At 45.6% G+C, this 26,345-nt stretch overlaps 2 protein-coding genes across 2 annotated transcripts in view; one reads left to right on the top strand and one right to left on the bottom strand.

The window, feature by feature from the left end:
• Window positions 1-18,010, bottom strand: part of LOC119374298 (uncharacterized) — a 75,683-nt gene extending 57,673 nt beyond the window's left edge. Inside the window, exons 1-6 of the mRNA XM_049412561.1 lie at window positions 17,992-18,010; window positions 16,154-16,653; window positions 14,667-15,118; window positions 9,115-9,388; window positions 5,088-5,460; window positions 1,516-1,633 (exon numbers count right to left, since the gene is read on the bottom strand). Coding sequence (XP_049268518.1) covers window positions 1,516-1,633; window positions 5,088-5,460; window positions 9,115-9,388; window positions 14,667-15,118; window positions 16,154-16,653; window positions 17,992-18,010 — 1,736 coding nt within the window. The remainder of the gene's footprint in view (window positions 1-1,515; window positions 1,634-5,087; window positions 5,461-9,114; window positions 9,389-14,666; window positions 15,119-16,153; window positions 16,654-17,991) is intronic.
• Window positions 18,011-21,562: 3,552 nt separating this feature from the next.
• Window positions 21,563-23,200, top strand: LOC119374317 (mannose-1-phosphate guanyltransferase alpha-A). Its single transcript, XM_037644398.2, has one exon. The coding sequence runs from the start codon at window positions 21,910-21,912 to the stop codon at window positions 23,197-23,199; it is 1,290 nt and encodes a 429-aa protein (XP_037500326.1). The 5' UTR covers window positions 21,563-21,909; the 3' UTR covers window position 23,200.
• The last annotated feature ends 3,145 nt before the right edge of the window (window positions 23,201-26,345 follow it).

Raw genomic sequence — 26,345 nt, forward strand, 5'->3', positions numbered from 1 at the left:
CACGATATTCATGTGCCCAAATTGATATTTTCATAATGGCATAACTTATAAGCAGTGAAGTGCATAAACGTAAGCACTATGAGATTGTGCACTGCATAGGATAAAAGTAAACACAACTTCAAGGATTTGTATTAGTTGCACAGCATTTAACTAACCACTTCACTAGAGCTTCACAAGAAGCAATATTCAACATGTGCATTGGGTATGTATAATTTTTAGTTAATCCTCAGCACATACATTTTGAGGAGACACACACAGTTACGCATGGTTTATCTTTGCATGCAGCACACACGCAGAAATGAACTTGGAACAATAGAGACTGACAAGCAACACATCGCTTCTAGATCAGTGATTTTTCCGGATACCTTGTCTTTGCCTTTTTTGCCTCCTCTAAAGCTTGCCTGAACAAACTTGCACAAAGAAAGTACCACTTTTTCACAATCAGAGGGCATTCAATGGTTCAGTAGGATACTGACAAGCAAAAGTTTATTTGGCATTTTTTGCCTAATATTGGATATCCATCCTTTTGCACTGATTGCCGTGACAACTTATGTGATCCCCAGCATTACCACTATGATCCTGAGGAACCTTGGCAGTTCACCTATAACTTTAAGTGTTTCTTCCTTGTGTCCATTATACACCTGATCTTGGTTTGTTAAATATATCTAAACAATCTTCCACTGCTTGATCTATCAATTGATTTATTGAAAACATTTATAAAACTGTGGCATTGGCCCAAACTGACAAACTTTATATAACACTTGGAATAGTTGGCAGGTATGAGTTCACATAATTTACAGAAAGTTCATGAAACATTTATAAGTTTCATAAACACATGATTAAGTATAAAGTCCGTGACTTACCAGCAGTACCTAGAATTAATAGAATCTTCAGAAGGACTGCTGGGATCCTCTGAATTGTTGCAGACAAATTTCAGAGGTATTCTAAATCAAAGTAGAAGATGTACTTTACCTACTGAACAGCCAGCTTCATTTCACAGCATTGAGAAGGAAGAAGCCAAAAGCTGACGGGAACTTCAAGTAGCATAGACATCCCACCTGGCTAGGATTATCATTCTTTACAATAGCAACAGCTGCCACAGCTTAGAGGCCCTTTCAGGGGCCAGTGCAACCTCAAGAAAGGTTGAGGTCATGGGACTGAAAAAGATTTCTTGGCTCCTGCTACAGTACAAGAAGCACAGATCAGTGCTCAGATTTGGAATTAAGCAAATAAGAAGAATTATCTGAAATAGCCTCCCATTTGTCCATCTGAACAAGAGCAGCCTTCAGAGAATGCTACAGTGTGCTTGGAAACAACCATCCTAAGATGTGATAAACTAAAAAAAATTTTTTTTTGGTTTCCGCTGCTAATGACAATAGCCACCTTGCAATAAAGCATCTGTTGCTTGCCAGTGCTCTTAAAAGCTAGCTTAACCTTTTGTTTGTTTGTTTCCGGCATGGAAAAGACAGGAGAGAGAGAGAGATAATGAAATTTAAAAAACAAAAAAGAACTTACTCTTCTGCTTTACGCTTTTGATCTCTCAAGGAAACAGTGCGTGATCGCAGCTGTGTAGCCAATTTTGGGGTCACAGGAATTGTGGGCTTTTTAAATACCACATCACGACGTTCTCCACCTGACAAAAGCAGAACCGACAATGAAGAAATGTGACGCAAAATTACTAATCGAGATGCAGTGCAGATATTACAGGTATGTTGCACAATATAAGCACAAAAAAAAATTCTCAGGTATTCAATGCTGACTTATTCTGGCATTTTGAATGAATAAATAAACATTACCTAGCTGAAATTTATAGCAAAAAACCTTCATAACAAATTCCTTCAGAAATTCTGGGCCTTTTGTGGCACAAAATTTTTCAGAAGTCTATCATGACCATGTGGATCTTTAATTTCCAATATACATATGGCAAGAGTGCTACTTAAAGGGGCCCTGCAACACTTTTACAGCAGAGCTGCTATGCTCGAGGTTTGCCGTGCTTTGTACATAGAACATTATCATCATCATGCACCGGCACATGCTCCCTTAATCCTCTTCTTCCATCTTCATCCTCTTCTGCTTCGTGCCCAAAACATGTGTGCCGATTTGTCCAGCGTGGGATGCAATAACTCTAATGGGCGAGAGAACGAGCACAGAGAGAGAAAGAGAAAAAAATTCTTGGTGAAAAAGATTTCTTGGCGAGGCGAGATTTGAACCTGTGTACCCATGATCCGAAGGAGAGCGTCATAACCACTCGACTATACAGGCACGCTAGCAGAGCATAGCATAGCCTTGTACAGTATAGTATAGCAAGGAAGTGGGAAAAGGGAGTGAGGGTGACGAGGAGGGAAAGGAGCAGAGGAGAACCAGTACAGCAAGAGAGAAGGCAAGAAAACAACCACTGAGAGAGAAAGAATGACATATAAAGAAAGAGAAGAATATAGAGAAAGAAAGGGAAGAAAGAGTGAAGAGACAGAAATAGGCAAAGAGAGGAAGAGATAGAAAGATAGAAAAAAAAGAGAGCAAGCATAGCCATGTATAGTATAGTATAGCAAGGGGTGGCAAAGAGAGAGGTGAGAGGGCAAAATCTTAGCCAAGCCAGGACCAGCTAGGTGCCCACCAGCTCTGCCGTGACCCAGCTTTGCGCAACTTAGTGCAAGCTGCGCTCATTTTTGTATATGTTTCAGCAAGGTCAGAAAACGCTGTCGACAGGTAGTCGAGGCTCCTGAGAACATGTGGGCCCAATAAGCTCCTTTAATGAAGCCATTCGATGATAACTTGGAAAAGTGTTGCAGGGCCCCTTTAACTTGACAATGTCATTCATGCAATCCACAATAAGAGGGCAGTAAGTTTTCAGGAACAATTAATCAGATTTGTTGAACTAACTGCTGAAATGCGGTTTTCAAAAGCTGCTGTTTTAGAGATAAACATTACGTTAGAATGAAGTGCCCTTAAAATGACACAACAACCTTAATACACAGCCACCACCCAAAACATACCACGCTTACAAACATAGGCTGAAAAAAAAAATTTATTTCAGGTAAGGAAGTTCAACAAATGGCAGTTACCAGCAAAGTTGAAGGTGTACTGAAAACCATTTAAAACAGTGGCAGAAAAATATCACTAAATCTTGGCATTATACACTTGTCACAAGGCAGCATCACAGGATTTATAACACTGTCCTTGCTCAACCCAACAAACTGAACAGTTTGTTGGGTTGAGCTGCCAGGGAAGAATCGCAAACTTGAACATAGGCTTAACTTGAAACCACTAGTATAAATATAACAAACAAATTAAAGGTTCAACACACTTGTTTTCAGATGCGCTTATTCTTTGACACTACCAACCTTCACAGTAGGTACAACTCTGAGGTATGAATGACGGAAGCTTTTAAAACAGAGGCAGCTTCTTGCCAGTATCCAATCAACAAGCAGTCCCATGCATCTAACTACAACATTAAATGCCAGTCCATTTACTCAAGCTTCCCGACACCTACATTTAAAAGGACACTGAACCAATGAATCAGTATAGACTGTTAAATTATTCTTTGAAAACTTTACTGTAATCAATTTCACCACCACAGGCTTATAAATAAAAAAGGAAAGGAAAGCAAAAGTCTCATTTTTAAATTTTGTGCCAAAATCTCTGTACATGAATGTCAGCAATACATCACGAATTTTGAAGTGTTCTTTGATATTTTAGCCACATTGGCTGCACAAAATTTTCTGAAACCCATTATGTTAAATCTCTGGCCCACTTACAGGACAATTACCTCATTTTTACCGATTAGTAGTATCTAGACCACAGCAGACACTGATAAAGTCTATGATGTCACGGCGAATTGGTGCAGAAACTTCATGGTTCAAACCGATTCATTGTTTCTCTTTAGTGTCCCTTTAATGTGCCCTGCACCACTTTTTTGCTCTAGATCTATTCTGAATAAGTAAAAACAGCAACAACAAGAGGTGTTATGGTAGTTAATGCAAACAAACCTAAGTTATTGGCTGTAGAAACTTCTGATTACAAGAAAATAAGCACTGCCCTCGACGTGAATTCTAGTGGTTTTGGATGCCACTTCCGCATAAAACAGTATTGCCAGGAGCTGGACAGTGAAGTTACCAAGCGAAAGCTACGATACATATTTGCCAAGCTTGATGCTATGCTTATTGATGGCATTGTTTATATGGTTACAATGGCCTTCTGCAAGGAAAGATGTCGTATGGCATGTGCTTGGCATGCTGATGGCACTGTTTCCATAGTTGCAACACCTCATGATAACCAGGCGATATCTAAACTATCTCACAGTACTTGCAATAGCATGCAAATTGAAATCACTCATACATATATTTAGCCAATGATCACAGCACCACAGATCAACATCACACCTATTCCAAACTGTTCACAAGGTCGCTGTACTTCGATGTTGCTATCCATACTATAGTAAGTTTTCTCAGCACACTGCAGGATCCATTAAAGTGATGCCAGTTTTCTCATAAAGGAAATGGAAATAGAAAATGAGGAAAAGAATCAGGATTTCAAGTGGGGCTAGTTAGATATGGTTTATGGTAAAGAGCAAACACAGCACAAAGATGGGGACAATTGTGCTGTCCATTTCTGCTTTTGTCCCTGTGCTGTGTTATACTTTTTCCCATGAAAAAAAAAATGGAGGCAGAAAAGCTTCTTTTAGAGAAGTTACTAACTAAAGCACTGAATGCTTGAACGTAACAGTCTGCTTTGCCAATTCATCCCTCACTGCAGCCAATCACCCTTCCCCGGCCCAGTGTCATTGACTAAAGCCATTTCGGTGCGGCTTCCGGAGCAGCTAAATACTGGCTTTGAAGCACCAAATTAGCTGCTCCAAAGTCCTTGCACTCAGCCCACGCACTCAGCAAAGAACACCATAAGTTGTTCTTTCCCAAACACTATTGTTACGAGTGCAAAATGTATGATGGAACTGCAAAGCAAGAAGGATTTTAGGAGTAAGACAGAAAAATGGACTATTTCTCACAATCAGTGCTTTCATTGTAATATATGTAAAAAAAAGGGACCTTTCTTCTATGGATGGCGGGCAACATTAAAACTCAACCACTAACCTGGGTCCTTTGGAACTCGTCGAAACCTTGTTGGTGTCTTGCTGTGGAATTTGCCCACAAGTTCTGCCAAACTTTGGAGCGGTGCTGCTGGAAGTGCTGCAGGCTTTTTCAGTGCCGGAGTGACAACTTTTCTCACTGGTAAAGCAGCAGCACTCTTACAAATTGCTGAGAGAGGTGCATGTTGTCTCACTGATAGAGGAACTATATGTTTCTTCACATCTAAAGCAGCTCCAGACTTCTTGACTGCTGAACGCACAATGGGCTTGCTTACTTTTGCGTTGGCTCCATCCATACTAGCTGGAGCAGCACTCCTGTCTGTCGTCAACAAACGTGGTGGGTGGGCCTGAAGCATTTTCTCCGTGTGACTGTCTGCCTTGAATGCATCAACAGCAGTTGAGGTCAAGGCAGACATAGGTTGAGGCTGTCTATATATAGGCCCTTTGGCCTATATATAGACAGAACATGGTGACAAACACTCAGGAAATTAACAAACCAAAACAAAAATGAGCACTACACTTGGTCGTTAAGGAACATTAGTGAAGCTTTAAAAGAACATATTTCACGGCAAATGTCCAGCGTAAGGACCAACATTCATATCTAAGTCATAGCATCTCGTCATGGCACCACGAAAATCCCATCAAACAATGGCTTTGCTACATATGACTGCTGGCACGAGAGTTGCGAGATGCAACAATGAGGAAAAATTGCCATTGCATTGAGACAACTAATTTTATGAGTCAACACAACCTTATTTGAGATTAACTGAGCGCTCTATTTTCACCTTAATTATTTCAGGATCTACAGCTGTATACTAGTGATGCAGAACTATCGATGGTACTATTGATACTATCGATAGTCGAGTCACTATCGAACTATCGATGGTAAAAAATACTATCGATAGCACTATCGATAGTAACTTTGATGGTACTATCGATAGTATAAAATCAATAGCGCAAACTCATTGCAGAATAGACTTGCTTCCCCGCGTGCGTGGTACAAAGTGGAGCCAGAGGAGCAGGCTGAAGGGCAAGATTGAAATGCTTGTGTTCTTCACCAGAGTGGTTTGCTGACACATGATCATAAAATCAAACTATAGCTGTAGTGGAAAGTAAGCCGTTACATGTGGTGGAACTGCGCGGCCTCAACTTTATATTGCATTTTATGATTTCAAGATAAAAAAATATATCAAGAGCTAAGTTTGTTCATCTTAAGGTGTAACTTTTTGGATATGATTTTTTTTATGGACATGTTCCGCCATTTTCACTACAGATATAATTTATTTCTCTCGCCAGAAATTGCTCATAAATTAAGCAAAGCTGATAGTAGGTTATCACAAATATTTTGGCAATATGGCCGGCCAGCAACAGCATCGTTATCCACACCACTATCGATGGTATTGTTACGTGGTTGTAACGGTGAAGAATGCTGCTGAAAGACTGGGAAATACAGAGCTCTTTATTTGGGTGAACTGGTGCCCAAAAAATCATAACTCAAAATACAAGCGATACACGCTGTGCACTGATAGCGGCGAGAACAGTCGACGGCCGTCGAGTAATCTGATCATCGGTGGAACGTGTCGTTTTTTACACATCAGCCATCGAACCTTCCAGCGTTATCGCTGGTGCTCGTGTAAGCTCTCGAATAAACTTGACTATTCGCGTCCAGCGCGTAATCTTAGTAGAAATGATCTCAAACAATCGTGAAGCTTTTCAAACATTACGGCGCGGTCTGCGTCAAACGTTGCTTTGCGCGTGAAACCCGAATATATTGAAACAAAGCCATAAACACGCGTGGCAGTAATATCGTTAGTAATATTAACGATGATACTAAAGATTGCACTAGCAATAGTTTGCCGCTAGTAGTAATATCGATACTTTGTTTACACTATCGATAGTTTAAAAAAAAAACTATGCTATCGATAGTCAAGTTACCGATAGTTCTGCATCACAACAAACATTTTGTCAATTCTCTTATGAATAAAACCTCCCTCTAAAAAATTATGATAATTATAATCCAGTAATCTAGTACAAGAAGCAGAATAGTGCATCATGTCACAGGTAGTCCAAAATTTGGTTAATAATAAGAGAAAAAAATGTATATCCATGTTAAAATATGTTCGGAATATGCAAAGTGCTGATCATGGGAGCATGTGCTAATATTAAATTTAAAATAAAGCCATTTTTTAAATTACAAAATAAGAACAATTTTGCCCATTTCAATGGGATATAAAAACTAAAAAAAAAAAACAGTTAACCATTCAATGCAATCTTAGATGCAAGAACTGTCCTAATTCTCCTGAGGAAAATTCTTACTTTTTTTTTAATGACGTAAAAGTTTCTGGCTATCCTTTATAAAGCATACCTTCATGTCTTTCGAAAATTTCTGGTGGTGTTTGGGCCAGCAAAAGCATTCTTTAAAAAAAAAATAAGCCACATGATAAGTTCAGTGTTAATAATATTATATAGGGTTTAACGTCCCAAAATCACGATATGATTATGAGAGATGCCGTAGTGGAGGGCTCCGGTAATTTCGACCACCTGGGGTTCTTTAACGTGCACCTAGATCTAAGTACATGGGCCTCAAACATTTCTGCCTCCATCGAAAATTCAGCCGCAGCGGCCGGGATTCGATCCCGCGACCTTCGGGTCAGCAGTCGAGCGCCATAACCACTAGGCCACCGTGGCAGCGCGATAAGTTCAGTGCTCTACAGGCAAAATTGTTAAAAAGAAATCCTTGATGGTCAACAACCAAGGGTGAGACAATTGGCATCAAATCATTTTTGTTTAATTTATTAAACTGCTGATACATACTGCACACATGTGTGCATAGACTTGTAACTTTTTTTGTAAAATGTTTTCAGAAGCTGAAAATGTTTAATGAAAAAAATGTTTATAAAGAAAAGTTTATACAGTGATTAATCATTTAACACTTTAAAAAGAGGATAACTTAAAAAATAATGAGGTTAAAAAAATTCAATATATACAATTCGTAGCTTCTTATGTTGCAAAAAGGTTGCACAAGTTTCAAAAATTATTGCTAAAAACTGTTCTTCCCGCGAGAAAGAAAGTTAGTGAGGGTGTGTCTCGTGCCATTCTCATAAGCAGTCCCTCGTCGGGATGAAACAAAGATAGACGCCGCGTGGCTGACACAAAACTACTGTTTTCATCTGTCTTTCGTTTGTCATAGCAGAGCTTGCAATTTCGACATTTTTCTTGCACCTGGGGCTTGTGTTTGGACTTTTTTGGAGGTGGAGGAGGGGGGAACATGTCTTTCGTCCATGCCAAGAATCTTGACTTCATGCATCCTCATCATCGGTGCTGAAATCTGATGAGTCAACATCTTCTCCAGACTCACTGCTGCTGATTACATCCTCAAAATCAACTGTTGATGCGCTGGATTCGCGAGAAACGCGCCGTCTTTTGGGAACGCCTACATGCTATGACGACGTTGATGCGCGTGCGCAGCAACCCGAAACTTTTTGCGGCGAGAGAAAACTTTCCTGTAGCAAAAAACAAGCAAAACACCGCAGATTCCTTCGTGCGTTTCCCACTTTCTTACCTAGATGGCGCTAGGCGCCCGTAAGCTACGCGACAGCGTGTGAATTCAAACTTGAAATGCATCGTTCAAATTGAACGATTTGAATAGGCGCGGTAGCGGAAGAGTTAATGAATTGTTCCCAAACTTTCCATGTGTTTGGCACATATGGCACAGTGTAATAATACAGGTGTACCAGGAGGCTCAGTGCTTGAACTAGTACTGCTTTTTCTATCATATATAAGTGATCTGCCACTAGATTTAACTTATTTTTGTACTTTCACTTGCTTTCCTTATGTACTTCAAACTACTACTTAATATGCTTGCATACTTCTGTTGTATGCCCTTCACATGAGCGCATGGCTTTCAAGCAAATGCCTGCCCCTACACAATGTGACTGAAGTCAATTGAATTCAGTTCAAATTAAATATGAATCTCCACAGCATACATTATTAGCTATGCAAAAGTGTGTAGTACAGACACCATGCCTTACCTTTGAGCCCAAATTCTGGTTTTCTTTTCCTTTCAGCTCACGGATGGGCAGGGATGCCTCCACAGCTGGTTCAGAATGTAGCCCAGTGGCAGCATCCCTCGGAGAGTGTTTTTCCCGGTAAATGTCAATCCGCTCCTGCTCCTTCTGGCGTGCAAGCTGCCGGGCTGCTTTCGCTGCTAGCGTGGTAGGCTGCTTCCGTGTACGTTGATGAGCTTCCGGAGCTGAGGCGCCACCCAAGGCGGCAAGTGCCGCAGTAGCGCTCCTCGTCATTCTCCTACAAAAGAAGTATCAGATAAATTAGACTCTCGTAAACTGTTTTATAGCCCACATACCAGGCTCACAAAGAGAAATCATGCAGGCCTCACATGGCCAGCCCTCTGACAATGTATAGCCCATTGAGTAAATCAGATTGCGCTCAAATCTGTCAGGCTAGTCCACATGAATAACCCAAACACATATAACCCCATGGAACCACACGTTACACGGCAGGATGTAGGTTGCATCAGCATACCTCTCGTGAATCGCTCTTTCCTGGAGGCTACCGGGGTCCACAACGGAAGCAGCCACAAGGACTCTATAGAAAGCCAAGCAGCCAGTAACATTGAATTTCTTTGTTCTCATTCTGATCACAACAAATTTCAGCTGGGTCTGTAGTTATTCTATGCACCATTTTTGTACAGCCATGCTCAATCCCTCTACATTCCACAATATTATCCTGCTTCTTTTACTGCCATTTCTCCAATTCTTATTTCCATAAGAGTGTGTTTGAACAAAATATGTTTTGTTGTTGCTTTTTCTATTACCTGTGTTAAGTTCCATGACAGTTGCTAACAATAGCAGGAATAAAGACCCTACAACATATTCGGGAGAATCATTTATCCAAGTGACTGGTTTAGCCTTTAATTTTCCAGTGGTGCTACCAAGGAAAATAAATCGATCATCCTTTGCCAAACACAGATGCACCAGGCAACAATATAAATACTGATATCAATTGAAAGTAAAGCATCAATGGGCTAGTTCTATTTTGATAAAAAGTGCTGTCACAATGGAGGTGTCACAAACAATAAAATTTATTTTCAACAGTTTCGAGAGTGGAACATTCTTCACGGGGGTTGCAAGGAGTTGAGCTGGCATGTTTCCTTCGCAGTGATGTCTCCCTCTGCCCTCCAACACACTTGAAGGAGAGGGTGACCCATTTGACATGTTGCTTTGAGCCCACAATATATACAGGAGTGAGATGGCTGAAACTCAATTGGGAGCAGTTTTTGGAGCAGCAAAATTTCGATTTCGGAGCAGAAGAACCTTGATTTGAAGCAGTTAGCGGCATTTAATATGTCGTTATAGGAGCTTCAAAAAACAAACTTGTAGCAACTTGGGGGGACAAGTACATATTTTAATTGCCTTAGCATACACATAACACTGAAACAGCCTTTGGAGAAACCTTTTTTTAACAAATTATCACCAGGTACGAACTACACTACCTTTTTACATACCACGTGAGCTTATCTAGCCTGTGTAACAAACATATGAAATAATTAAAAAAAAAAAGGTCTGGAAACTAGGTTCACCTCAAAGATTTGGAAAAAACCGAAAAAGCATCATATTTATCAAAAATTTTTAAAATTGTGATTGCAAAAGAATTGTAGTTACATGGCAGCAGGCATTTCCTTAAGATCAGTTACCGCTTTCACTTTCAGTACGTCTGCTTATTTAGCTTTTCAAGCTTCCCAAAAGATTCCTGTAGGCCAGTGTTACTCTTTGTCAGGAGAACATTGCAATAAGCACCTTCAGCTATAGCTCAGCTACGCGGTTGGCATAGCGTCAAGTGCACTGCACGCTTTTAACAGACGACAACAAAAGCGCGCTGCACCGCTGTTCGCTGCCGCCTTCTTGTGCAAAACCGCTAAAGCAGGGGTTCTCAAACTTTCTGGAATTGGGGAACTCTAATGGCTTTTCCGGAGTGCCCTGGAACCCCAAACTTTTTCTTGCGCACGAAGACAATCGAAAGCGGGGGGAGGGGGGTGATAACGCCTCTCGACGCGAGCAACCACAGTATTAACACTGTCCGCGTTGGCCTGTTCTCTTTGCTTTAATATCGAAGGCCATGGTCGCTGATGTAGAACTCCCGGTAATACATAGACTTGCGATCCCCCCCCCCCCCCCCCCCCCCCCGCCTACTATCCACTGCATACATGCTTCAGGCACCACGCAGCGTAAGCAATGTGTTCACGCAAACGAAGCGCCGGACGTAAAGAGGCCTGTTTTATTTTCTGCAAAACAAGAAAGGAGGCGGCATGCCAGTCGCACAGCGAAATGGCCGTAGACCGATACTCCGGTCGTAAAGCTAAGCCTAAATGCTCATGTAGCATTTAGGCTTAGCGTAAAAAGCAACGCCTCTTACGCGTATAAAAGCGCTCGTTACGCGTTTTGATTACAAAACCGACATATAGCAGTGGCAAATTGCCGTGTATAAAAACTGTGCCACGTGATCGCCGATGCGCCATGAGCCACGAATAAAGCGCCGTGGTGCGCGTCTTTCTTCGGCGTAAAGTAAGGGGGTGGGGGGAGGGCTTCGTTAAAAGCAAACTTGCTTGCCTAAATAAATAAATTAGTTGCTAATGGGGTTAAAACGGGAGCCGGTTGCATTCGTTCTGGCAGCTCGCGGAACACTAAGATGTCCTTCACGGAATCCCTGGGTTCCGCGGAACCCAGTATAAGATACCATGCGCTAGGCTAGAGCATCGCTGAGACGCACCACATGCTGGAAGCCAGTTGACGCGGCATTGACACAACGCTCGCCCACGGAAAACGCGCGCATAGGTGACCACACGAGGCAGCGTCGACACGAAAACTGCAACGACCGAAGGAACACGCTACACGCAAGAACCTGAGAGTCAACCCCGCTACGCACGCCACTCGGTGGTTTTCGCGAAGCGACAGTATTGCCAAATTCGCACTGTCAGTGCACAGTCATACCTATAGTCACAGCCCGCCCTTCCATAAAACAGAGAAATCCAGATGAGATATTTTGATAGAAACTGTAGTCTTAACATGCAATTCAATCGCACTGTCCCAGGGTCCCCTACAATTGAAGGCGTTGTGGCCCCAGTAAGCAAGAGGCCTGGTGTCGCTGTAACGAGGTCGTGACAGCACTGCCACGGTAATGACGTGACAGGCCAACATGACCTCCTACACTAGCAATCTGCTGCTGGTCGAAAGCGCCATCCTACTGCCACGGCTGTGCCATGCCTGCACCTTCAAGGGACACTACAGGCAAATATTAAGCCGACGTTGATTGTTGAAATAGCAGTCCAGAAACCTCGTAGTGCTACTTTTATGCCAAGGATGTGCTTATTTTGAAATGGAATCACGTTTTAGTGGTCCGCATCCAATAGCGCACTTCAAATCACCCGCCTGAAATCAGACTGTCATACGTCACTGCTGCCGTGCCCAACGTTGCCCGCCTTTACTGCGCGGCCGCCGACACTAGTAGCAGCAGAGCGAAAGTAGCGGGACCCACAGTAGCAACAACGGCCATCGAAGCCATCAAAGCTTGCCGCAATCGCCGCAATGGATGTGTGTTTTTGACTGTTTAGCACACTGGCGCAATGGCATGACACTAAGCCACTTCAAGCGTAAGGGTTCATTCCGCAGCACCCCGTGAAAAGACACATCGGTTTCCTTGCTGCAGCACTGGCATTGTGCACCATTCGGGCATCCGGCAATATCACATGGATGCGGCATTTTGTCGAACTTTCTGTCAGAGCGACTTTCACGAGCGCGCAAAACACACGCGGCAGTACGCCAGGCGAAGCGCCGTTCGGCGAAAACGGAACCTTTGAACCACACGCGCCGTTCCCCATTGCAACACCACAGAGGTTCTTTTTTCCATGAATCAAACGGAAATGAACAAACAGCATTTTATTGCGTCTTTTGATGCACGGAAGGCTCTTTTTTTATTGCTGCTAGTTAGATTACTAGTGATTTATTGTAGGCAGACTCTCATACGTCATCGGGATCACTTCGAAAATGTCCCACTAGTGGCGCTCATCATGTGATACATTTAGCTTAACTTCTTGGTAAGTAGGGCACTGCTGTTGATAATATTGCCATTTTAGAAGTTGTCATACATTGAGCTTTCACTCTGACAAATTGTTATTTGCCTTTAGTGTCCCTTTCAGTAACGATGTCGAACTCAAATGGGCGCCACTACAAATCCAGTGAATAAGCCCAACGCCAACAAACAAGCAATCTATTTCCCAGTTGCTCTTCTAAAGTTTATCATTCAAGCCCCAATAACCTGACGAGATCACATGTGCTGGTTCGGAACTATACGAGGCAGGTGATGCACCATCACTAATGTAATGCACAGGGGTCAGCACCACCACCTCTGCCAAAACGACAGCAACACAAAGCCCCTTAAATTCCGAACAATGTCAGCACTAAACTCGAATACGCACAGTGGAATGCACTGCTATTGCAACACAACTATGGCCCCAGTAACGACCATCTGCAATTGCTGGGCGGTGAAATTTATCAACCAGAAGCCTTTCATGATCACCATTACTGTATCTCATGCCTACGACAGGACGAAAGCCTCTCCAACCAACGCTGTGCTGTGGTAGTTGATTCCATTCGATGGCATGAAATGTCCAAGTTTTGTCACTCCATACAACCCTTTCACATCCTCATTGATGCTCTCATTCAGTAAATCCGACCTTGCAATCCTTGCTCAAAGATCAACCATTCTACACTTCACAGGATCGAGGCACTTTCAGGAACGCAAGCAAAAGCACCCCAGGTTCAAAAGCATGCACACATCTAAGAAAAGATAAAATACAGTCGACTTTCGATAAGTCAAGCTTGAAGGGACCTCAGGATTTCATTTGAATTATCAGAGGTTCTCATAAATATGACCCAGGGGCAACACACCAACTAACACTGCGATGTTTATTGTTTCTCAATGCCACAGCAACATCATAGACTGCTCTGCATGAGTGCCAGTAAAATATTTAGACATCAGCGATAATACTGGTACTTGTTATTATACAAGGCACGCACGGGTGTGTAATTAAGGAACGAAATGTGTTGCGTCCCACGACAGTTGCTAGCCCCTTCTAATTCTTAAACGCTTTCTCGTATGGCATACTGCAGAGAAAGTGATTTTAAGAAACGTTTGGCATGTGATAGATCAAGGCCAGACCGTACAGCTTTTTTTTTGCCTCGGTCAGCACGAGATCATTGGTGCGCAAGGTTTGGCTAGTTTGGCCGCTTTGTAAGCAGGAAATCAGCTTTATTTGTGCCTGTTAGTAACAGAAAAACGTGAATGTTCAGCTAGAAGCAACAAAGGCAGCAGATATTTCCAGACATGGACAAGAAAAAAGTTTGAATTAACCGAATTTGTGCAGTGAGGCAGTTTGAATTAAGCAGCTTTAAAATACACTGAAAACATAGTGGGCCAACCAAAAATTTAAGATTTGTTTGAATTAGCCGAAAGTTTGATTTATCATAGTGAATTATCGAGAGCCACTGTACAAGAGGCAGGCACTCACTTGCCCTCCTTTTCGGTCAAAATGCTGTGGTTGGCGCACAGCTGAAGTGCCCCAATGTTGATCTGGATGTAGTCCTTGAGGAAGTCCTCGGCCAGGGTACGGACCTCCTTGGGCCAGGTAGAACTCCACATCAGGGTCTGACAGTCCGGACGGATCTGTTCTACAATCTTGCGGATCTGAGGCTCAAAGCCCATGTCCAGCATGCGGTCGGCCTCGTCCAGCACCAGGTACGTGCAGCGACGAAGGTTCACCTTGCCTGCCTCCAGGAAGTCAATTAGGCGGCCGGGCGTGGCAATGCAGATCTCGGAACCACTTTCGATGTCCCTGAGCTGGGGTCCCTTCGGCGCACCGCCAAACACACACGTGCTGCGAACTCGGGTGTACTTGCCAAAATCCAAGGCGACTTGCTGGATCTGTTGGGCGAGCCCACGCGTCGGTACAAGAACCAGAGCCTAGGCACAAGCAAAGGAAATCCATTAGGTATCGCGTATTGCAGTGTCAGCGATGTTTCATGGGTCAACGAATTGTTCCATAGGCACACTGCAGAGCAGAAAGAACGTGACTGGCTCACAAAGGTTATCAACCCTAAGCCCGCACCCTACAGTGCACAAGGGCTGTAAATTGGTTCATCCGCTACCTCTTAATTAAACTTCCAGGGCTAGTAAAACCCACAGCACTCCAACACAGTGGTACTACGTACTAAGTCTGCAAACTCTCGGTGTCAAGGACAGTATACCCCACACAGACACAAGGTACCAGTACCAATATCCTAAGGCTACTATTTTGAGCTGTTGAAGCCAGCGTACCATGCTGGCAAGCCGATTCTAGGAACAGATAAAACTGCCTTATCCCCATTGAAAAAATCCGTAAACAGGGGGTGGGTGCTCGAGCCAACGTACCATGTTGGCAAGCCGATTCTAGGAACAGATAAAACTGCCTTATCCCCATTGAAAAAATCCGTAAACAGGGGGTGGGTGCTCGAGCCAACGTTTCGACAAGTGGACTTGTCTTCTTCAAGGCTGGAACTGATTTCCTTAGCTATCGTGTGTATATGCTTCGTGCCCTCTCCACCAGAAGGAAGAGGGGGTGGGGGAGAAGGGAGAAGCCACCGTGATGACTGGGTGAGTCATAAGGAACGCGGAAAAAAGTTACATACTTTATACCAAAAGTAGGTCTATAAAAAGTACCTCAAGCGGTGAAAAATCATTGTAACATTGGGTGTCACTGCAGCCAACATTTAGACAAATGGTCTTTTGAAGGCTGTAACTGCCTACATTACTTGGTAGGCAGTTCACCACCTAGGTTAGGCAGTGGTAGCCTTGAAGAGAAGACCACTCGTCGAATCCAAAGATTTTTCACCCCGCTTCAAGATTTCATCTTCCCCGGAACTTCTAATATAATCTTCAGTTGCACACACTAAAGGCTTATGCTCAGCTCTACAGCAACACTAAAAAATAAGGGCACATAACCAAGGGGAGCACACTCACAATGGGGCCGTCACCGCGCTGCAGGTATGGCTGGTGGTTGATGTGCACAATGGCGGGGAGAATGTAGCCGAGAGTCTTGCCCGACCCGGTCTGGGCGATGCCCACGAAATCTTTGCCGCTGAGAGCGATGGGCCACCCCTGGGCTTGGATGCAGGTCGGCGTGGTGTAGTTCTGCGCTTGAATGGCCTTGAGGATGTAGTCGGGGAAGTTGCCCTCCTCGAAGTGCAGGATGGGCTTGTGCACCTCGCGCCCCTTGACTGTGATCTCGTTGGCCTGCCGATAAGCGTCCACTTCCTGAGGCGACCGGTTGGCCGTGTTCGGGTGTTCGTGGTAGAAGTTCTTCTGGAAGGGTTGCAGCTGGATGCGGTCCCAGTCCGGCTTGCGCAGGTTGCCGCCGGGCTGGCTGTTGCGGTAACTGCCCGAGCCGCCACCGCCCCGCCTGTCGCCGCCTCCCCAGCTGCTGCCAAAGTCCCTACTGCAAAAGCCACGAAAAAAGAGAACTGGCAAATTAGTTAAATTGGGCTTTTAACCCCTTCAGACATGCATCAAGACTGTCTATAATTGCATGAAACTTACACAACTTGGACTAATGTTCTGGAGACAATCTAAAGCACGTTGGAGTGTTTGATATGTATTATGGCAATTAGATGCAATTATGTAATTATTGTAGTCAGTGATGCTATAAATCTCATTACATGCCACAATTCTCTGTTGGTGGCATGCCTTGCTAAACAGTAATGCCGTGCAAAGAGCAGAATTTTGGGTGTGAAGCGAATTCGAATATTTTTCTAATATATTTTAAAGTGTACTCCCAGAAAAGTAAATTTATTCCACAACTAGTCTACTCCCACATTAATTGTTCCAAGAAGAAAGAACAGCCCAACACAGCTGTTCCATAGAATTGTTGGCTACAAGTTATATCACTGAATGCTGTCCTGGAGCTGCCCAACATGTCCCAGAAGTAGACATACTCTCCTGCTAGTCCGTACTAACTATGCCTGGGGGGCAGCGCACTGCCGCGTGAAAATGAAACTCTGCTGTGTAGTGACACGGGCGACGCAACGCACCATATATTACCTAACTGTCAATGATAATGTTAGTTACTGATAATGTTAAAGGGACGGACAACTGGGCAGGACGTGTGATTAGATCCTGGTAGAAATGAAGAGACCATGAAATATAGTGACAGATTCCAGCATCCTTTTCGCGTTGCGAGTAGGATTTATATTTTTAAATCGTGCTTAAAAGTAACAAAAACCGGTATGTCGCGCTGCCTAGCGGAAGAGCCTTGAAGCTGGATTATGAAGTCGGTCACTTTGATGTACGTAGTCACGTAGTCTGATGCTGTCATGCGCGCCATAATTGGTCCTCAAAGTTAGAGTATGTATATTATCATCTATCACAGCTGTGCTGCCTATGAGGTAAAAGGAGTTGCACGGTGAGAAGCGGCGGTGCCTTCGCGGTGGCCAATGGCCCATGTCCAGCCACGGCGCATGCGCGCTGAGTGCATGCATGCGCAGTAAACCGCCGCGCTTGAACACGAACCACTCTCGCGCTCACTGTTTGCAGCATGTGTTGTCAAGTGTGTATAAGACTTCATATTCACCGCAGATAGAAAAATTCTCGTTTAAAATGTTTGACGGTGTTTTCCACGTTACCATTCCGTGGCTAGACACTCTGGCCAGTTAGCTTTCCGTTGCGCTAAAGAAAATAGGTGCCCTAAAAATTGGATGTCAGTCCCTTTAAATATATTGTAATGATGGAATGGATTTATTTACAAGGTGAGCGATGCTTAGTACAGTGCAAGGGAGAGGACAGTCGGACAAGTAGCGGCTTACTTCTCACGTGCTCTTCCATCTTGTTGCCTCTTTGGCTCCACTGTCACAATATATATATATATATATATATATATATATATATATATATATATATATATATATATATATATATATATATATATATAAATGGTGCAGCGCTTTTATTTGCTTGCTTTTGGCTACATCTTCATGGGCATGCTAATTTTGGAGCCCGATAAAACCTCCTATTGTACAAGCACATTCAATGACAGTTGCACAGAGGCATCAGTTAGGAGCCATCAACTCCCTGGGCCGCATGCCTTATCAACCCTAATTAGGGGGTGCATTTTGTTTGAGACATGCAGTATACTGCTGGAATGAACCTCATGTAAACAAACTTCCAAATTTGGAACACAAAAACGACAAGTTTATTTTGTGTACCTCAAGGCAGAGCTAGTCGGGCCGGACTACATACCCCCCACCCCCAACCTCGGTTAACACCAGCTGCGCTGCCACCCACGAGCAAATGGGAAAGCTACAACTCTGCAGTTGCTTGTAACAGTAACGCAGATACCTCTGTTAATTAGTGCAGCATAGTTTTTTTTTATGACTAATCAATGATAACCCTATTTAACCAGCCCAGTCCTGATGGCATGCCCCCTCTATTTTGATTTGCAACATACCGGCTTTTTGATTCCTCTTCATGGTCGACTTCTGTAAAACAAAACATTGAGACAAGTCATAAACAGAGGAGTCACTGTGAGTAAGGAGAGCTGGATAATTCCCATTACCATGCATGTGAATTTTGTAAAAGTCCCATGATACTGTGGCATGTAAAACAGACAACACTATGGAGAAGAAGTAATGGACACTTTTCACAATCAGTGACTTTTACGGGGGGTTTTAAGCAGCTCAGCAATCATGACTTTCCCAGAGTCTTTTAATTCGCACGCACGATTCTATGTTTACAGAATGATGGGGCAGAAAGAAAAAAAAATGCCTTAAAGATAATGTCAGTGGAGCACAGCTCACATTTGAAGCGCAGATAAATGAAAGCTACAATGACCCTGCCGACTTTAGAATGTAATAACTACTAACGTCAACACCATAATGCACAAAGCTCTTGCAAAAAAAAAATACTGAATTGTTTTGCTACTTTGGACATTGACAGCTCATTAATCAAAAGCAGTAAGTTTCCACACTTTGTAAGGACACTGTGAAAGAAAACCGAGAGGGTAATGCTGCCCTCTCCCTGCCCACTTTCGACAGTGGGGGAGGAGGGTCCTTTCTCGCCTCAGTAAATACACACCGTCGTACAATATAACTTGACCAGCGAGATCTGCTCAGCGGTAGGCGCGAAAGCGTCGCGCAGGCGGCTTGAACTACCTACAACGTCATTTAGGGGCAGTACATACAATGTTCACCGCAAGAACAGAAGATATGCCATAAAAAATCCGGCTAGCTTCTGCCTCGTCTAAACACTCATTAATTCCGCGACTGTCTTCCGCCCAGTTGTTCAATTTGCCAGCCAATGAGCTCTGCGTACTTGGCGGCGGGAGACTTCCGTGGCGGGTGAGCAAGGCGGCGGACAATCTGTTGTCAGAAGCGCTAAACACCGAGACAAGAACGTACAGTGCGGTCCACTGTTAGAGGGAACACGCGATCGCGTGGCCGGCGGCCCGCGTGGCGCAAACTGGCGGCGAGATTTGTAAACGCGGCGCACGCGCATAAAGGCGTAAGGGCCGCGTTTGCCGCTGTTCGTCTGCTACAATTGCCGGCCCTGTGCTTGGCGAGCGCTGGACAGAGCTTCCTTTTTTCAGCAGTGCGATTCATGTAGCCACCACTCTTTCTGTGCCTCGTCGGGTAATCAGCAGGCAGAAAAAAACCTGTTTGTTTGTTGCACTGCTTTCTCGCCAGTTTTGACGCGATGCGATTCGAGGCCTCAGCGGCCAAATTTCGAATGGGGCCCCCAGCTGTGGAATTCCGTGAAAGTGATAGCGAAGCCCGCCACTTGCGCAACCTAGTGTAAGTGCTCATTATGAGTTAAACTGCGCAAAAAAACGACAAAGGGAGAACAGCACAAGGACATGCGCTTGTGCTGTTCTATTCTCTCTTTGTCGACGTTGTTTTTTTTTTTTTTTTTGCACAGTTTCCCTCATAATGAAATAGCAACTAGCCCAAGTGCTCACCGATAAGTTAGTCGTAAGCTTCCGGCATGCTGCTCGCACCAGCCGGCGGCATTTTATAACTGACAAGGTAATTTATGCACGATGCAGAGATAAAAGAAAGCTTGTCCTTCCACCCGTAGAAATATAGAATTTCGCTAGCGCGCGCCGAGCGCTGGGGCGAACAAGTAGCAGACGACGCGGGACACGAACCGCCCTTGTGATTGCGCATGCTCCGCGCTTCCAAATCTCGCCAGCAGTTAGCGCTCCGCGGACCGCCGGCCGTGCGCTCGCGTGTTCCCTCTAAGAGTGGACCGTACTGTACAATCGTGCAGCGCTTCTCTGAACTAACGTACCAACAGGTTCATTCGTCAGCGCTTCTGCAATCATTTGGCATTGCGATCACCTTCGTTGTCGAAAGAGCCCTAGTAAAATGAGCAGACGCAAACCAAAGCGCCCGCGCTTCGAACAGCGAACGCAGACGGTACAGAGAAGACCGCACTGCAAGAAGCAAGACTATTAGAAACGATATACGCGTGAACTCTGATTGCGTGTGGCAAGTCGTTATATTTGTAGTTTGCCACCCGCAAACACACAATTTTCTTAGAACCGTGATAATGCTAGAATATGCATAAACTTTACTCACCAAAATACTTTTCAAGTTCAGTGATGCTCTCATCCGAGCTGGACGCCAAGTTGGTAAACTTGGGACAGTCATACTCCCAGGACGCCATTACACGGTTGTCGCTTAAGCAGCGCTTTTTTTCATACGCATGAGTGTTACATTCAGAGCAAACCTGGGAGACAATGGACGCACGGTTAATACATCAGGAACAATAGAATGCGAGAACGCCTCGAGCCCGGCCTAGTTCAAACACGCTCTCTTTCTTTTCTTTTTTTTAGATGATGACGATGACGATCAATAATCCCATATGCCCCCAATTTAGGCATATAAACGTGTAGAAGTTTCTCGGAGAAACAAACACCAATCTTCAAACATCTTTTTTTATCTCTACACTCGTCTAAAACTGCGTAAATACAAGAACGACAAAAGCTTGTTAGCGATATTATGGCCTCCGTGACTTCCACGCACGAAATGCACTGGCAATGATGTTGTTCTTTCTTTGAACTGCTATTTTGGCGCATTTACTCGCCAATTTTCTTATTATCTGCAAGCCGAAAGGCTGCCCATTAGAGCGGCCGCCGATTATGGTCTCAAAGATTTTTCTACTGTTGGCCCTCTATGGCAGATGTTATGTGGAGGATCCTACATTATGTTCATTCAGAATTATATCGCTTGCAGTTTAATAACGAAAACGTCACTCATAACATATTTGGCTACAAATGTTGCGCTAAGATTACACGCATGGCTTTTCTGGCTCTTTGTCACCTTATGTCACCTGCTCTTTGCGCGCCACCTGGCGCCACTTCCGTTGCTTCGCGCAATCGAGATCGCAAGCACACAGGCAAGCATTCGTAATGTTTTGGAGTTTTGGTCAGTTTTGGTAGTTTTGGTGTCCTGTGGCCATTGTGGCTCTACCGAGCTTCTAGGCCAGCGCGCTTATATTCGCACTTCCGCGGGAGCTGCCGAAAAATGTGCCAACCGTGAACGAGATATTAAAAACGCCACCACGACCTTTCATGAAGCGGCCACATCTAAGTCAACAAGTCTGCGCTTGCCACGCGACACGTCTCGCGATTTTTCACGAGAGCCTGATTAGCACCTACTGCTGCGTGTCATCTCGTTGACAGAGCTATCACAGCGATAAAAACTGTACGTATCGAAACTGCCAGCATGCAGACGTCGCCGATGCCGAAGAAGAATGCCGGGATGCTGAAGGCCGTAATTCTAATCGGAGGACCCCAAAAGGGCACCCGGTTTCGACCGCTGTCGTTCGACATCCCGAAACCGCTATTCCCGGTCGCTGGTCGCCCGATGATGCAACATTTGGTCGAGGCATGCTGTGGCCTGCCAGGCGTGCGCGAGGTTTTGCTCATCGGCTTCTACCCGGCCGACGATGCGGACCTGACGGGGTTTGTGAAAAGTGCCAGCCGCGAGTACGGCTTGCCAGTGCGCTACCTCCAGGAATACGCGGCACTGGGCACGGCTGGCGGTATCCACCACTTCCGCGACCAGATTCGCCGGGGCGATCCAGAGGCCTTTCTGTTAATTCATGGTGACGTGTGCGGTCATTTCCCGTTGTCAGAAATGTTGGAATTCCACCGGTCGCTGCCCAAAAGCAACCTGGTCACCGTGCTGGCCACCGAGGCAACGCGCCAACAATCTCTGAGCTACGGCTGTATAGTCGAGGACAAGGCGACGCATCAGGTACTGCACTACGTCGAGAAGCCTTCCACGTTCGTCAGCGCCGTCATAAACTGCGGTGTCTACCTGTGCAGTCCGGACGTGTTTCAGAGGACTGGGGCAGCGCTGCGCGACCGACACGCTCGAGAGGGCGACAGTCTTGACGCGCTCAGCTTAGAGCACGACGTGCTCGCGCCGCTGGCCGCTGCCGGCCGACAGCTGCACGTCTTTCAGACCAATCGTTGGTGGAGTCAGCTCAAAACGGCCGGCTCGGCCATCTACGCCAACAGGCACTACCTCGAGCTCTACCGCCTGGAGCACCCGGAGCGTCTAGCGCAAGCGCGGCCCGACGGGCCCACGATATTGGGTGACGTGTTCGTGCACCCGTCAGCGTGCGTGGACCCCACCGCCACTCTTGGGCCTAATGTGTCCGTCGGACCCGGGGCGCGCATTGGGGCCGGTGTGCGCATTCGCGAGTCGTTGGTGCTCGCCAACGCCACTGTCTGCGACCACGCGCTCGTTCTTCATTCCATTGTGGGCCTCGACAGTTCGGTGGGCGCCTGGAGCCGCGTAGAAGGAACACCCTGCGACCCCAACCCGGACCGACCCTTTGCCAAAATGGAGAACGTGCCTCTGTTCAATGCCGACGGTCGCCTAAATCCTTCGATCACAGTGCTCGGCTGCCATGTCAGTGTGCCTGCTGAAGTCATTGTGCTCAATTCCATTGTACTGCCTCACAAGGATCTGGCACAAAGCTACAAAAATGAGATAATCCTTTAAGAGCGAGCCTGTCACTTGGAGGCACTTGACAAAAGTGGGCTTGGGAAAAGGAGGGAGGAAACATTTTTATGCTTTTCAGTTTTACAATAAAATGTGTTTGTGGCAGATGGGAAAAACGCATAAATGTCTTGTCCCCTTTACTCTTTAATATTGCTCTGCACAGGCTGTCGGAACTGCTGGCGGGGTGCCTGGCATTGGGCATGTTATTTATGCTGACGATATTATTACCGTGTGGTGTAAGGGTGGCTCTCTCGCCCGCTCTCGCCACGCTTGAGTCCCTGCAGGAGGCGCTAGACGTCACGGAGGAGGAGGAGGTAAAACTTTATTTAACCAAGAGATTTGGGCACGTACGTCCCAGGGTCCTCCCCCCCCCCCCCCCCCCCCCCCCGCACGACCCCACTGCGCTATGCGTTCACGAGTTCATGCAGTTCCATGACGTGGGCGGCCCGGTCAGTGGCGATCTGCTTGGCCGGGTCCGTCGAGCGCAGCAGGGTCTCCCATTCCTCCCATGTGGTCAGTGGCTCCGGGCCCCGCGGGGGGGGGGGGGGGGGTCCGCCGGGCATTCCATGAGAATGTGGGTAAGGGTAGCGTGGGGATGAGTGCATTGAGCACAGGACGGGGCGTACGCTACCGCATTTACGTCACGGAGCGTTTTCCTGAGGGTACGGGCCTCGTGCTCTCTCCGAAGAAGTCGGAGCTCTTACTCTTTCGGAAGGCGCGACAGGGCATGCGGAACCTTGAGCCTTTGGATTCCCTACCGGTGAGGCTGTGGTCTCGGGAGGGGACGGTTGTTCCGAGAGTCGATTCTGCGAGAATCCTGGGTCTGTGGATTGACATGTACGCGAGGCTGTAACGGAGGAGCCATTGAGCGATTAGGGGGTCAGGCGAGCAACATCTTGCGCTTGATCTCCCGGATTGCGTGGTAGAGCTGTGCACGGGCCGTATTTCCGAGCCCGAGCCCGGGCCCGCTGACTTTGTCGAAGGCCCGCCCGAGCCCGACGGCAAAGGGCTGCGAGCCCGCCCGGCCCGGCCCGACGTACAAAAACACAATCCCGGGCCCGGCCCGGCCCGGCTTTTTGAACGTTCGCTGCGAAAACAAAACATCGTTTTCCGGTAATTTGGCATTTTATTGAGCATATCGAATATGATCAAACGACACACGACGAACAGTCTCTAATAGAGACTGTTCATAGAGAACGGCAGTTTTGCTATACAAGTAGATGGCCTCATGCCAGCAACAATGGAGTTCGCTCGCCAAAGCCGTCACGTGTAACGTGTATGTGGCATGCCAATGCAAGCGTCAGCTTGCACGAAGGCGATCTACATCGGGTCGCTCGTCCCTATCACGTGCATTTTCACTCATATGGGATTTGGCCTTAATTCTAACGCGAACAATCGCGTGGCACCGTCACTAGCTCAGGTGGTGTTACTTCTCTGTTTGTCGGAGTGCAACAGAGGCAGTGCTTTACCTGCTCCCCTTTTGTTTAAAGTGGCGAATGGAAAGGAAAAGGCGCTGTATGCGTGCTGGAAAACAATTCCCGCTCATTCTCTATATTTCGGGCTTGAGTCGGGCTTTACGCCGGGCCCGAGCCCGGCCCGATAAAGCTCCAAGTAGCCCGAGCCCGGCCCGGGCCCGAGGTGAAAGTACGTCGGCCCGCCCGAGCCCGGCCCGCGGGCCGGGTCGGGCTCGGGCTTTCGGGCTACCCGGAACCCGTGCACACCTCTATCAATGCGTGGTGGCTTGACTACTAAGGGTTTTACAGCGAAAGCTGTTATGAGATCATTTCAACGGCCGTTTTTGGCGCCGTAGTTGTCCGCCGCCGCCGGTGTCCGTAACCGCTATCGCACGAAATAAGAAAAAAAGGAAATAAGAAAAAATTTCCAGGATGGAAGGAGGTTCGAACCTGGGCCCTCTGCGTGGGAGCCCAGTGTTCTACGTCAAGTAGTAGTAGTAGTAGTGTCCTCTACTACATGGCTCATACCCACTCAGGGGGATGGGCCAAGAAGTTGTCTTACAAAATTTTTTTTTTTTTTATATTTTGATTGGGCGACCCAGCAGGCCCGCGAGGTGGCGGAGAGGCAAGACCTCGACGTCCCCACGTGGGAGGCCTAGGCCCAGCCAAACAAATTGCTGGTCTCAATAAAAGTTTATTCCTCCTCCTCCTCCTTAATATTTTGAGTATTGAATGCTGATGCCAATAAAAAGAATAAATAAATAAATAATAGCAATGAATGTACAAAAAAAAAACACGTACGCATCAATGAAAGAGTGCAATAATAGTTTTTTAAACATACAGATCAGACACTTTAATCATTGTTCCGAATAGGAATTAGAATAAAAATAATAAGAAGAAGAAGCACAATAATAATGAAAATAATATCAAAACTTTTTTTTTGTTATAATAATACTTATACAAGCGGAAATTTAAAGCCGTATTCGTTTTGTTTCTTGAAGGTAGCTACACACGGCATCAAACGCATTTCTGTGGCTGAAGCCCAGAGTTGAAGCACCGAAGGTAAGCACATTGTCAATTGCGAATTGCAGCCCCAGGTTAGCGAATGGGATATCAAGAAGTCTTTTTCTGAGTAATCTGTATCTGCGACATGATAAAAAGTAGTGCTCTAAGGCCATGCCGGTTTTTTTTTTTTTTTTTTCTTGGTCAAGACCATGCCGGTGCTTGGAACTTCGTTGCAAAAAGACCCTATACAGGCTTCATGTAGGGAAGGAACCACATTAACATATGTAATGTAGTGTGGTAGAAGAGTAAAATACAACCAGGCGTCACACAATGCGAATTGCGCAATGAGTGGGTTGTTGAATGCTTCCAACCCATTACAAAGACCTATGCGACAATTCTTCATCGTCATCAGCCACAGCATCAACAAAGTGCACATATTGCCCTACAGGTGGTTAGCGAGTACCACGGTTCTCCGCAGAATGACGAAAAATTGCATATTGGCATGTTTCCCCACTTCACAAAAAACTATGATAATTTATAGTGTAGTGGGGTCCTTGTAAGTCCACTTCTATTGGTTGCCAAGGAAGCCACTCTCATGATCCATTTCCTCAGGTTCTCAATAAAGTTAATTCCCTCTCTCTCTCTCTCTCTTTCCGTTTCTCCGGTTAACGTATGTTATAAAGCGTG

This window comes from Rhipicephalus sanguineus, chromosome 1 (assembly GCF_013339695.2).
Source record: "Rhipicephalus sanguineus isolate Rsan-2018 chromosome 1, BIME_Rsan_1.4, whole genome shotgun sequence".
Classification (NCBI taxonomy): domain Eukaryota; kingdom Metazoa; phylum Arthropoda; class Arachnida; order Ixodida; family Ixodidae; genus Rhipicephalus; species Rhipicephalus sanguineus.

What these genes read in the sequence shown, in the direction of transcription:
- LOC119374317 (XM_037644398.2), top strand. Translation starts at nt 21,910, where the DNA reads ATGCAGACGTCGCCGATGCCGAAGAAGAATGCCGGGATGCTGAAGGCC.